The 15,135-nt window shown below is 39.1% G+C and overlaps 1 protein-coding gene across 2 annotated transcripts in view; it reads right to left on the reverse strand.

Moving 5' to 3' along the window:
• Nucleotides 1–225: 225 nt before the first annotated feature.
• Nucleotides 226–15,135, reverse strand: part of ADK (adenosine kinase) — a 258,375-nt gene continuing 243,465 nt past the window's right edge. For both annotated transcript variants that reach the window (XM_072339917.1, XM_072339916.1), the window contains exon 11: nucleotides 226–1,346. In XM_072339917.1, coding sequence (XP_072196018.1) covers nucleotides 1,222–1,346 — 125 coding nt within the window. In that variant the 3' untranslated portion in view covers nucleotides 226–1,221. The remainder of the gene's footprint in view (nucleotides 1,347–15,135) is intronic.

Here is a 15,135-nt window from a genome sequence, read left to right on the forward strand (position 1 = left end):
AATCCCAGCCATCAATTTTTCATCTTCCCTGTGGTTTGAACACCACATTGATGTTCTTTCCTTCCTTAGCGCAGAGCTCACTCTTGAACATCCACGTGGATGCAGAAAGCCATGGTTGAAAAGCAGAGATCTAACACACACTGTGGGTTAGGCGTCTGTTTCCTGCTCTTCTTTCGGTAAGACAGTTGAGGAATGACACATATACAACAGTACAAAGCTGAGAGCTACTGTATGACAATTTTTTTATTTATCAGTATCAAATTACATAGCAAAGTAATGAATACAGTGTCAGATCACCTCTTTGAATACTGTAAATACAAACAAAATCCACCATATTGATAATTACCCGAAGTAAATTAAAAGTTTAAAAATGTGCGTTTCAGAGATTCCATTTGGCATGTCCTGTCAATATATCCTGCATAAATATTTCTGTACCTCATTTTCACTATGTGTACCTTAATTAAGTACAGCCTCTAAAAAGCTCACACTGAGGAGATAGGATCTAGCCATATGTTCATCATCAGCTCATGCCTCTGCCCCAAAATCCCTGAAAGTACCTATCTGCATGCTCACCTGGCAGCCCAGTGTGAGTCATGCATGGTACAGTGACCACAGAGCACCAGACCCACAGTCACTGACATCAGCATGATCATACCCTTAAGTTCTGACAATAGCAATTTGCTTCCACAGTGGCTGGGCTGAATGTGATGGCCAGATCTTGTATACTCAAACACTGAAGGAAATCCTTGGGACACTCACAGTGCTCTTAACGCTACTGTGACTCCACTTATACAGAAAGAACTATTCCTGGTTTATGTGGTTATGTCACAAATACAGTCAGGTCTGTTCATTTCAAGTAAGTTGAGTAGGATTCGGACACAAGTAAAACTAGATAATTCATTATTTTACTGGTGTTAGTCAGCAGTGTTGTTACACGGGACTTCCTTCTAAACTGTGTCAATAGAACAATTTTTTCCAGGCGGATACGAGAATAAGCTTCACTTAGCACAGTTTCCAAAAGTTAAGACTAGTGAGACATGGTAGTGGTATGGAAAGAAAAACATGACAGAAATACATATTTCATTTAGAATGAAATGAACAGAAGTACAGAAGCGTTGATGCAGGTAATTGGAAAGGTGAGGACAAGGAAGGAGGAAAAAATTTAGGCAGCGATCCCACGGCAATATGAGAGTTACTCTTGATCCCTCCAGTTCACCAGCATCAGTGGAAGTCAGGCTTTTCTGGGAAGGTGCAACCTGAGCGCTTGATGATGACACTGGCTGCGTAGTGTCCAGCTCGGATGCACTCGGTCACTGGCCGCTCATAGACAAGCTGCGAGAGGAAGCCTAGGAATGAAGCGGGACCAAGAAAAAAAGGAGAGAATGGTTAGGTTTTGAAGTGTACCACTTATGGAGCAGGGCACTCAGATACTGGCCTGACTGTATGTACCTGGGTACATATAACGCTGTGCTTAAGTGAGCTGCTGAGTTAGGGTGCTGCTGCTGTCATTTCTACCTGAGGTCTCCAGTCGGTAGCTTCAAGTAAATCAATGATCATCAAGACTGATCTTTTTAGACACCTGAAGAGGATTTACTAGCGTTCTTGCTCTTTTCCAGAGAGAATCCTGATTCCTCAAATATCATTTTAAGACACAGCAGCAGTTTTCCCTGCTGAAGAGAACTCCTTCTGTTCCTGCCAGCTTCAGCTCCAGCCCTACACCACTGTCACTGGTGCAGGCTTCTCTCAAAAGAAGGGAAAAGCACATAACAAACATTATTCACAGTTAAAGGGGCAGATAGTGAAGACAGAGAACATTTTACCTGTCAAAGAAAGCTAGATGACAGCTGTTGCCCTTGGTCACAGAAAATTTAACCCAAGGCTTCCAAAGTAGCGGACATCTCTTGCCATGTTGAGATACCCAAACCAACAGTGAACCACAGAGAGCCAAGCACCTCTCACAATCACAGCCCTTGGTTTAGTGCTTTACACAACAAAACCTCTAGCCACGGTTTTGAAAAATAGAAATCACTTGTGTTTTGAATCTTCAGTTGAATATAAGCAAACAGAGTATTAAAAAGGAGATTATTATAGATGCTTGGTTAAGTACAAGTGGCACCAGAAGTTTTATGGATTGAGTCCCTTATCTCTGAAACATTTTTTCTTGACCACAACTTTTGTTATCAAAAGCATGACTGAACTTACGGGAGAGGCGAAATGTATTTTTTAAATATAGGTTTTCAAGATGTGAATTGTGAACTCAGTTTCTTATAATTTAAAGCTCTACTCTGACATTCTAGAGGTAATATTTTATTCACTTTTATCCTGTTTTTAAATATCTTTCAGATGTGTCTCCCTTCTCCATCCAATCACTGAGGGAAAGTGAGATTTGTATAGGAAAATCTGAGCTGAAACATGTTCCTTTTAAAGCTTTCATCCACCATTTTGAGTTCCTCTGTCACGCTCTGGCAGGTCCTGGGCTGGTAAAACCCAAATAGAGCCTTGAAACTAAGTAGCTCAGAAGCACCAACTTTTGACACGATGGATTTTGATTCAAAGCTATATTTTACCAGCTTTCTCTCCATAGAGTCAAGTACGCTTCCTCTGCTCACCATGTTTACTGATGGAATAAAGACTCCACATTAAACTGCGATGCTGTCCTTTAACCCATGCTTCTTTTCTAAATATTTCCTTCAGAGTGGAACATTAGGGCATTATTTTTAGAATATGATAAAAATATACTACCCAAGGCAATGATGTTGGTTCCTTGAAGATTAAAAATCATGCAAATCATGACACATAATGTTACAGATTGATCAGGGCTAAACCTGCTGAGCAACAGGTTGTTTTTACAGATTACCAAGCGCTTCCAGGGCTGACGGTAAAAAGAAACCAAGCTGATAACATAGTTTTCTCTAAACCGGACTGAAAGAGGGAAGAGGCTGGAGCTTTGCTTAACACTACTAAACCTATAAATCAAGTACTTTTCATCTAAATGGGAGAAAGCATAGAAAATAGGTGTTTTAGTTGACAACTAGGAAAAAAAATCTACTTTTCTGACATCAGTATTTTTTTTCTAGAGAAACTTGAACTACATATAAGATGGAATTTCACAGATATTGACTGACATTAACTGGAGAAATATGACTGCTTCACCAACAAAAGTTAAGTCTGTAAACACAAGTGGAGAAGACAGCGTTATTTCAGTATACAAAGATGAGAATCTAAAATAGGAAGAAATTGTGCTGTGAGTGCTATCACTGGCAGCAGTCAGGGGATGACAGACAACACAACTGTGGCAGGATGGTCCAGCTGTAACAGTTGGGTAACAGTTGAGAAATTCAAACAGCATGCCTGGCAGAAATCAGGACATTTCTGAATAACGAGATGAAAATGGTCTGCTCTCCATTAAATTAACATGCATTCTTAGAGGAAACTTTCTTGGATGTGCAGAGAATGTCAATCATTACATTTAAACTGCCTGGGAGGCAGTAGCTTGCCAGTGTGCTTCTGGGTGGTTAAAACTTCAGAGCAAGTTGTAACCGTATGTACAATAAGGCTGTTAAGGCAGTCCGTTTCTGACTCAGTAAGTGCAGAAGATGCACTGGGCAGGCCTCCAAAGGCAAACACGCAGCTAGGCTTTGTGCAGAGCATGAGTTCAGAGAGCAGTTTACACACGACTGTCCTCTGTGCTTATAATCAAGGCATCAAACACACATGAAGATGAGGAAATACCAAGGAGCAAAGGACCGTAAAACATGAATTACTTTTCAATATCAAATAAACTGAGACTGACACCACCTCCCAGGCTCACAGTAGTCTCAAGCTAGTATATAGTTTTTGTCTTCAATGAAGCTACTACTTATTTATTCTGACCTATGAGAAAGAATCAGGTGTAAAAAAATTCTGTTCTATTTGGGGATAGAAATGAGAAATCTCTGTGATTTCAGAGTGGCAGAGAAATGACATTAAGTACGGCTGTCATATACGAGGTATGTAGAAACTGCAGTGGGGAGTTTGCCCTCAAACCATTCTCTTGTCTGTTGAGTTTCTCTTAAAAGGTATGTATTTCACAGATGAAATAGAAATAGCAGTATCTGACATGATATCGCATCGAATGACAATACAAACACACATACCACAAAAACAGTTCTACATCACATACTAAGACTAGGCAGTTGGCAAAGCAGACCCCGAGGGAGCACCCAAAAGCACGGCTGTTTGAGCAGAGAAACAAAGAGCTCTATTGGGTTGGCTGTTTCAGCTGAAGAATGCCCTTTTTAGTTAAAAGCAACATGGTCAGAATGTAATTTAGAGTTCCGCTCTTCCAGAGTATACAGTATTCTGATGCAAACCCCCTGAACCACAGTCTCAAGGCATGGATTCAGGTCTCCTAGTAGTGCCCCATATGTTTTCCACCACCCTTCTGTGCTGCTAAGTGTATCCTGGCACTCTGTCCAAATGAGCCAGGTCAACTCGAACTGGCTAACAGCAGGTCTCTGCTAACCTGGCTGATTTGAACTGAGGTGGGGTAGGTGACACTCAAACAGATCTAACAGCAAGCAGGGAAGTGGAGGGAAGAACAGGTAGCTGAGGGCTGCAGTCTCTTCAAGGAGATGTGACCAGAAATGCAAGAAGTGATCATGGCTACAGACTCACTGCACTCTCTTACAGGCAGAAAGGGCAGCACTGACCCTGCACCATGGGTCCGGGCTCAGAGAACACACATCATAGCAGCTCAGCAACTATTTTAATTTATACCATGGCCTGAACTAGTTTACAGCTACCACTAGAATGGAATGCAAGAAGTAGTAATATACTTTGGCTACACAAGACGGTCTCACTTCAAATACTTTACCAAAGCAACTTCAGGAGATATCGTCTACCATCTTCCAATTGCAGCTGTACTGCACTAGCATTTCCACACTGCTGCTGTTGTTCACAGTATTACATGCATTATATACTGCACTTTTCACACCACAACACAAAGGCAAGAACCAAACTCAAGGGTTTCCCAACTTATCTGCCTCTTGCCCAGACATCCAAAGTATTAATGGAGTAAGAGATGTAGCAGCTGCAGGATGCATAGCAGACCACTACACTGCAATTAGCCACACTGCTAAGTTCTTGGAGCAGACCGAGACACCTTTTGGCTCTCACAGACACCGACTGGCAAGTATCCACTTTGTACCTATACCCAGTAAGAACTTCTGAGGAACTGTGTCCAATCCATCCCACGAAATACATTACATCTTAGAAAGCCAAGTAAGCTTCAAAAGCTGCTGTAAGCCCTATGGTGCTACGAAACCTTAAAACAAAATGTATCCACATTCCCAGATGATACACATGATTTCAAGACACCTATAGCTATTTTTGGCCCATAGTTATTTCCTTTCAGTAGAGTAAGGCATACCCAAAATCTCTTTCCTCTGAAAAGAGTGCCTGAAATAATTGAGAGTTAATCTTCATTATCTGCAGCGTCTTTGCTACATATGCTCGAAGACAATGTTTATAATTGTTAGGTCTGCAAACAGAATGGGGAACAGAAAAGTCAAGTTGTTTCCTTCCTTTCAGTGCTCACCACCAAATTAAGAGTTCTGCAAGCCAAGTGCCAGAAGTGGTGCTTGAGCCTCAGAATCCACACCTAAAAGAAGGCCCTTGCAGAGACCAGCTCAAATCTATTTAGCAACATCAACACAACTCTGAAAAGACACCGTGAAACAGTGCACCCACTGACACAAAAGGTGCTGTCCTTACTTCGTAGCTTTTTTGAGAGGAGCAGCACTTTAAAACCATTAAAGAATAAACAAGTTCATCTCCTCGCTGCCAGCAAAATAGACATTTCAAGCGTAATTTCACTGAAACTTGATTCCTCTGCAAGTTTTGTTTCTTGATTATCAGTGGTAACTCTGAACAAACACCCAGCATTAGTGCAGTTGGATGGAAACGTAGGAGTCCAGTTTTTTTTTAAACAGTTCTGGTCTGCTTCAGTAATGGTTTAACAACACTTAAAAACAGATCATATTGAAGCCAAATGTTTCATTTCAAATTGTACGCTTGACAATTAATTTTAATGACTGTTAATTACTAATGCTGGCTGGAAATCCGTTTATAGCCTCTGACACTCAGATTCCCCACTATTAGTCTTTCTGCAGTTTCTTTCATAATTCCAATCTCCATAAAATGCTCAAGGAAATATTAACGTAATTTTTTTAAAAGCAAGAGGAAAAAAAAGCAGGAAAAACGCAATGATCAAATGCCAGAATGATAAACAATCACAAGCTGACCCTGTTAGAGCCCATCAAAGAATGTTTGCTATGGAATGTTCCCAGACAATCCTCTCCTTCCAGGTGAAGGACCTGGAATATACTCCATGTTAGCCCAGCCATTCTCCTACAGAATTGTCCCAGCCCCAGATCACGAGCAACGGAACAATCTCCTCTTTCTTGTATTTAAAGTTTCTACAGCTTAATCTGCGAACGACCTTTTTAAGATGGTGTTATCCCACTGCGGAAGACAGCTGTAAGCACCTTTTTACACTCATGTTTGTGAACAGCATTTATCACAGTCACTTGAATGTTCTTCTATTTTTAAGTGATCCCAGCAGCTTTCCAGGCCACCTAAGTGGGAAGATGCAGTTCCCAAGAAACACTGCACTGGTAATTTAAAGTCTTGTAGCTGATCTGACTGGGGGCTGGTGTTTTCTGTTGTTGTTGTTTGGTGGGTTGGTGGTTTTTTTTTTTGTTTTTATTTTTTTATTTTTTTATTTTTTTTTTTTTTTTTTTTTTTTTTAATTTTTTAATGTCTTTTACTGCTTTTGGAGTGGATTGATGTTGTGGACACCATGAGTCAGGTCAGCTGTAATTAGGTGGTTAGCAACGCTGGTGCCAAGAGCCAACCAGCCAACCTAGATTCTGTAAAAGATGTTGGCATCAGACAATTCTGCAATGTAGTCACTGAGCGACTGTACGTCAGCACGCTGAGGTTTCTCCCTTTTTAATTTTGTGGCAGATGGTGGATATTACAGCCAAGAACTGTGGTAAGCCAGAGGCACTGCCCATTGCTATCGAACCAAATGCTGGCTAATTTAAACGGAAACGTTTTTGATTAAGGGTGGTATTTGGCTCCTGTTTTCATGTATTTTGGCACCATGGTCTGAACCTTTAGACTTATGGTATAGAAGACAAATGTAAGCATCTTCAAGTACATGATACTTCTTTTGATCTTCACAAGCCTAAGTTCTTTCCTGACATAGCAGAAGACATATTCCACATATGCACATCCATGCTGTTAAATTCAAACGTATTTATGAACAAACAAATGCACAAAGTAAAGCATCTTTCCCTCTCTTTTTAAATGAGATGGCTCTATGCTTCTACAGAGCCGCGTTGCAGGCTAATTACAGCAGAGTGAAGAAAGGTTACCAACCCTTTCAGAAAAGCAGTCATTTAAGATGTATATCTAACAAGTGGCAACCTTGAAATCTCACTCTCGCTGAAAAGAACATTAGAAAAGCCTTCCTGAGTATACCACGGGAGGAAAGTTTTAATAAAAACTAATTAAACTACAAAAATCCCAAGTGGTTAACTGATTTTAGGGGCTAAATTTCTGGCAATTCTAATTATCCTCTTGTGACTTCACTTAGTGTTTCACAACCATGACAGATGACAATGAAAAGCTGCAGTTAAATTCATCCTCCCTGACACCATGCTAAGCACTGGCTTCTCCCTCTCCAAGTAAAATCAATACCATGTTTGAGTAAACACGTTTACAGCTTTATTAGGATGTCTCGCTTGTTCTGTAACAGCTACTTGAAGCTGTGGTAACAAATCGACTCAACTCAGTTAAACCTAGAGAGCTGAGTAAGAGGCTCATCGATAAGGCTGTTATAAAAATAAACTGCAGGGGATCAGAAAGCTGGAACAAATAGCCTGGTAAATGTCAATATTTTTACTTCCAGAGAATGACAAAACCATGAGATCACGAATGAAATGTTTTGGAAGTCTATATCTACTCTATTTATAAAATGGTCACATGCCAAATTGGGGACGCACTTCACTGTCTGTGTACTTCACTTACACAAACTTATTTTCTAACCACTAATCACCAACATGAATATCAAAGCAAACATTCAAGAAAAGCAGCCAGTATCACTATTGCTGCTTCCATCCTTCTTGTTTTCTTTGTATTTATGGATATATTTTGAGCACACTCAGTTCCTGACAGGACAACTCAGACGGATCCACGCTTTCCTTTCTCTGAATTCACACATTCATCTATGGACATGTGCAAATCATGCAACTTTGCATTTACTGGAAGGCTGTGAATAAGGGAAAGCAGCCTTCTCATATCACTTTAGCAGCCATTTCAGGACTGGAGAAGAAGCACTGAATACACAAAACAAAAAAGATCCCAGATCCTAATGTTTTAAAGCATTACATATGGGAAAAGTCAATGCAAGATTCCTGAGAAGAACGTAACAATCAAAAAACAAAATAAAAATCCACTGTATTCCTGTTACTCCACTAGGAATGAATTACTCAAGGCTGAACATCTTTATTGCACTGCATATGATTGCCAGTGCTGGACTTTCTGGGCCAGCTTGTGGGCTGAAAGCCTACCACAGCATCATATTCACACGCCTCCTGTTCTACAGAACATCACTTAGTAACTTCTGTCTATCTGTTGCAGTCCTGAATTGATACTAATAATTCACTGACCACCAATAACAGTAATGCCCTTTTAGGTATGGTGAGAGATCAGTGTTGAACAAGCCTGGATGCACAGCAACTACCACTGCTTTCATGTTTATTAATCTTCTTTCCTTTTTATTGCAAACCTGCCACATTTCCACCTCAAGTATGAGCCCATCTCAATGTGGGGAAAGTGAACAAACCATGGGAGAAGTTACTATGCTATCAAATAATAGAAGACGACACAGCACAAAGGAAGTGAATGAGCATATCCCTAGTCAACACCACACCTTGAAAATGCCTTTATGATCATCATGTCAGTCTCTATAGCACCAAATCACTTCATATCAGATGTGAAAAAAACAACGTATTGCAGTATATTTTCCTATTTTGTTGTGTGTTGTGTTTCCTACAAATATAGCATCAGCTTAATCTGACACATTGTTTCTTAGGGGACTGCATCCTGCCCTGGCTCCCAGGGGAATGTTCTTGATGATCCAATCTGACTAGTGCCTCTGTCTCTACTCAGAATACATTAAAATAACACAAAAAATATTACCAACAGTCTGAGAGCAGGGCAATAATAACTCATTAAAGTAATTTCTAACTTTCCACATGAACATTTTATTTATCATTACATGATTCTCTAACACATGACATGTTAACATGAAATGTTATGAGGATAGGGATAGTAGTCATGACAAAGTATTTTTAAAGGTGATCCTTTGCTTTGAGGTGTTAAGTCAATTTGTTCAAAACTGGAACTTCATAGTTGGTTTTGAAAATCTATTTTTAATGTAGGTGACTTGTTTTGAAGATGTACACAGCCTATTCAATACTTGCTTATCACAAAGCCTGTCCAGAATGTCTCCGAGTTTGTAGTGAGGGAAATTAGGCCTTTTAAAACCCCAAATATTAATTATCCTGCTGCATACTGAGACTCCCTTAACACCGGTGTCATCACTGACAGGAAAAGAGACATGGCAGCTAGATGGATCAGAACCTCTGCAGTCTTGTGAGAAAGTTCTGAGGGTTTTTATTTCCATTCACTGATCCTCTGAAAGGGTTTTCTCCCTTCTACAGTTTACTGAGGGAGAATAAATGTCAGCAAATATACTAACATTTTGCCTTACAGTAATTCTGCTACATATTTTTCTGGATTGTCTTACTATTGTATAGATAACAGTGGGAATTACCATATGTCTGTCACTATATTTTGATATAAAAAGAAATATATGTAATAAACTTATTAGGCTTAACAGTTAGCAGGATCTGCAGGATGGCAGCAACTGGAGAAACCTTAAATGGATTGGATCAAAACTACACTGGGACAACATTTGTTACCAGTATCACGTATAGTGCCAACACAGAAGACTGTATTACTTCTGATGAAATAATCCTGAATGGAATTGGATAAAATTAAGTAGGGAATTAAACAAAAAACAGGAATATCCCTTGTTGTTCCTAAGTGGCATTCATTTTTCTGGTTTTGCTCAAGTAGCTGCAATTCCAACTGTGGCAAATATTTAGTTTGTGCCAGAAAAAATGCTGAAAGTACTAGCAACCAGCCACAGTATTGATCAGAATAATGAAGTGCCTCTAGCTGAGACTGAACAAAGTCAGCCAGGAAAATGCAATCTGGTTATCTTCTAGTTTGTCAAAGATCAGATACAGAGATAACGTGGCCACATAATAACCTAGGTTTAGATGTGACATTTGTCTGAGAGAGCTAAGGATGCCACCAGATCACACAGGAGGTATGTCATGAACATGTTGCCAAGATTTCCCCTAGCAAGCAGAGATTGATGCCCTATCTGCAGCTTGGCCATTATGCTCATATGCACTGTTTATAAAACAGGAGTATTAAAGATGGGCAAAATGGGCTGTCAGTCAAAATGCTGCTGACATTAAGAAGGTATTTTTATTTCAAAGCTTCATATCTCATCAGCCATGATCTCTGTAACAACAGGATTGCTCAGAGGCAATTAGCCACCCATGTTGTATAAGTGAAGACTAACAGAGTGCTGATTTCTGCTAAAACATTTATCTTTACTTCAAAGAAAAGACAAAACAATTCAGAAGTATCCTCATGTCTCTTTGCTCTTGAAGATAAATGTTATAGCAGAAATAAACCACAAGTTACATGCACATTCATATTTAATTGCTATCACACACACACACACATGCAATAAAAAAGGCCTCACTTCCAGCTGACAAATAAAATTGCATCTCGTGGCTCTGGAGTTATCTGAAGACAGTACTTGACAGCACTGACATCCACTGTATTTCTATCAGATGTGATTAAAAGTGATGACAACTTCCTAAGGTATCTTAAACACGTACAAAAACCCCTATACAAATTAAGACCACTGTAAGTAGATTACATAGCTTCTCATATCATCCTCCTGCTGTTCATTAAAGAACAACTCCTAGTTCCTTGAGATCCCATTACAGCCAATCTAGAACATTTTGGGAGTGCTGAGTATCAGAGGGAGGGCAGCACTTACAACAGAGATTCATACAGAGATAAAAAGGCAACAAGAAAGAGGAGTATTTCATCTGCTGCGTTTCTGGCAAAAACAGATTCTTTCATAGTCTTAGATAGTCCTATAAAATCCATTAAGACCTTGCTTTGTAATACAGTCGCAGGCTTACTCATAATTCAGCATTCTGACAAACCACTCTACTCACCTGTCTCTGCTGACTGCATTATCAGATCTTTTTGTCATATTTAGCACTCCTGCTATAGCCATATAGCATCCATGAGAATGTTTCCCATTTCTCACATACATGCACATGTCATTATCTGCAAAATCCTTTACTTGTAATACGTAAGAGACTTATTAAAAAAAGCCATGAATGCAGCCCATCTTTGCTCTATATCAGATTTATTGTGAGAAGATGAAATTCCCACTGTATCAGCTTCATTTTTTAATTTAGTCAGCTTCTGTTCTTTAACCAACACAGCCCACAGAGGATGACTGAGGGTGGACCTTCAGAGAAGCAGGAAATGGCACCTTAATGTCCTGCAGGAACATCTGGAGGTCACTGATTTCAGCCCATGGCTTAAAGTAGAGCCAGTTCAGATCATGTTAAATGCTATCAAGATTATTATTTTTTAAATATTTTAAAAATATTCTTAGATTCCTTCCATAAATGATGGATTCTGTGGTATTACAATAGTGGATTTAATTCTCTTTCCATTTTTATCAATATTTGTTTAAATTCCCTGGCTTTGGTGAAGATATTCCAAGCACTGGAGTGCTTAAAAAACCTTAAAAAAAGGTTTCTTGAATCAATCTTAGAAGGAGAGCAGTAATGATAAGCTATTATTTTGTGCACTGTAGATTCTTTGCAAGTCTATATTTATGTTTTCTGGTACAGCGTTTTTATAAACATATGTATTTATTTATATATTCAAAGACTGTTTTCCTTTAAGGATAACATTTTAACATTTTAACATTTCAGTGGTATAGAAATATGTCAGATACTACTTAACTCTGAAGTCAAAGCTGGCTGTCATTTTATAGACAATCATTACCTTTTACCTCACAAAAACAGACTAAAATTGGAACTATGTAAAGATCTTCAGGCAAACTCAGAGGAGTCCAAGGTCTTTATCTAATTTGTAGAGGCATTTTGATTAAGATGGACAAATATTGTTCAGGATTAACTTCACATTAAAGAGGAAGGAATGACTTTAGCCAGAAGTGATAGAAACATGAACGAAAGGAGAGGAATATCTCCACAAGGACTTTCAAAGAGAAGATGAAGATGCCATGAGGCACACTTACTCAAAAATACATATGAAGAGAAGTCCGATTCTATTGCTCTTCCTGCCTAATCTCAGAGTCATTTCCTGACGGCTGAAACAGAAAATGGCCACCTCATCAGAATCACACTAGTTTTCAAAACTGCCACTTCTGCATGTGCATCAGAAAAATTCTCAGTGCAGCTTTCAAACCGCAGATAACAGCTTTATAACATTCCTCTATACATGAAAGCTGTCAATGGGATTTTTAAATTGACAAGTGGTTTGAGCTGTTGACTCAGTGTTACTACCGACAGAAGCAAATTGCTATTGGCTTGTATTTGGCACCTTATAATGCTTGATGAAGAGCTCCTTATATCTTGGGATTTCTTCTCCTTGAGAATGGTATAGTATCTTCATAGCATGATGATAAGTAATACACACTTGTGATCACTCTGTCACTGCTTCATTACACTACTTGACAATGATTTGTGGTTACACTTCATACTCTAGCACCTTTTATGCAGTATAGAACTAAATCATAGTAGATTACCAAGTCAATATTTCTATTGGCAGAACCTGAAAAAAGACATTGATTTAAAACTTCCATTCATTTATTACGAATTCTCTATCCAATTCTTCTTAGGGGCAGAGATTTTGCAGGGAATATTGACAGTAACTATCAGAAAAGATTCTTGCTGCTTTCATTGGTTACAGGGACAATGACAAAGAGAAGACAAAAAAGAAAGCAGACCTTACTATGGCTAAAGAGAGCAGGAAGGCGTAAGGGAAAGCATAAGATGGTAAAACTGCCTGTATTTCAATCTGTTTGCTGCCATTAAATATGCTTTGATTAACATTGTTGCAGAGGTTCAAAATGGGGCTGACTAGCAATAAATAAATGATAATTTAATGAGTAGCAGAATGTTCCACAAACTCTACAAAATAAGGCTGTAATTCCATTAGGAGGACTCTTGTGTCATAAGCCATGGCAGCAAAGCTCAAGTGATTTGTCAATGTCCTCAGAACCGAGAGGTGGATTTGCAACTTTAATTTATGGGTTCCTCAGGGATTTATAACTGAAAAAATCTGTGGCACCCCTGAAATTCACAGGAGGTGCTGAGACGCTACAAAGTAAATCACTATCGTTTAAACTTCTAAAATGTAGCAGTGTTGTTGGAAAGCAATAAAGGTAGCAGCAGTTTTAAAACCTGATTTCTCATGCAGGCACTGCATCAGCCTGAATGGCAAGTGACTTGATGCCTGTAGTAAGAGGCAAGGATCTCAGAGACATTCCTGATACCAACTTAATAAAATCATATTTCAACTGAAGAATGTAGTTTGATTTTTGTAGCTATCAGTTGGAGTGAGATTGCTCTTCTTGGAAGCCAGCAGCTTCGAGTACCAAACTGATAAATCAACTCACAAGTGCCCAGAAACTTTGCAGTTTTCATGACTTAAGGTTTAATGACCATCAGTGGTTAGATAGTTTCTAGGGGAAAAAAAATCAAAACACATCAGATTTCTTATTTTCCACTCTCACACAGAGAACATACATGACTTACCAAGCTGGCGTAATTGTTCAGAAGGAATTTCCTTATGATCTGTGAGTTACACCTCTGGAAGAGTGGGCCTCAGTGGAAGACCTTCCAAAACGCGATAAAGTCTAACAAACCTGACCTCTTAACGTAACCCTGCTTGATGGAGTTAGTTCTCATTATATTCCACATATCCCTCTCAGTCAAGATATTTTGCTCCAACAAAACCACTGTTCATTATGTTAACATACCTGTCAAATGCCATGAGACTCTTGTTCTGTACTGCTTGAATAAAGGACTAAATATCTGGGAGAGTATGGTGTAACAATCAATGCATTTTGGAATTAAGAGATGAACTCTGAAACACTTCACTACAAGGATAACAAAATCAAAATACGACACGTACTGTTACCTTGGTAGTAACAGTTTGATAAAAACCTCAATCAAAGACAGAAACTAGGAAAACACCAAAGAGAATGTAAACTTCCCATTATAAAAGTTCTATCAGGACAATAAAATTGCATCTGGCTCGATGCTAGAATCAACAGAAGATACACACATTAGGTAGTATTGCCCACATTATTGTGTAGGGTTTTCTTTAAAGAGACAGTAAAGAACTTTTCCTGTTGCAAGTACATACTTTGAAAACACATGAAAAGTGTAGTGTGATACAGATAAAATACAGACATTCCCCCCAAATGAAACACAGACCAAATCAAAGCCTACTCAGTTCGGTATCCCATTTCCTACATATGGGAAGGAAAATGAAATGACTCCATGAAGAAGGAGACCACAGTATGTAAGACTAGAGTCAGCTGTGTATCCAGACTGTTATGACTCCCAAATCTTCCATCTGGACTAAACTCAGGAAAATCTGTTCTCTGAGGAGAATAAATGACCGATTTATTATTTATGTGGTGACAGAGGAGAACTCAAAACCTAGTGGAAGAACTGTATTTAACTGGTTTCTGAGTCACAGCAGAATGAAATATGGCGCAAGAAGAACCTAAGCTCACACACCGATGCTCAGGTACAGTTCTAACTGCAGTGATGTTCCAGACAGATTTGCAACTGTTGAAACAACTTCCATTCCAGAGGGAAAAGTAGTTGTGGTCTTCCATAACCTGGTGAGATGAGTGGGAGAATAGAATAATGC

This window comes from Excalfactoria chinensis, chromosome 6 (assembly GCF_039878825.1).
Source record: "Excalfactoria chinensis isolate bCotChi1 chromosome 6, bCotChi1.hap2, whole genome shotgun sequence".
Lineage (NCBI taxonomy): Eukaryota > Metazoa > Chordata > Aves > Galliformes > Phasianidae > Excalfactoria > Excalfactoria chinensis.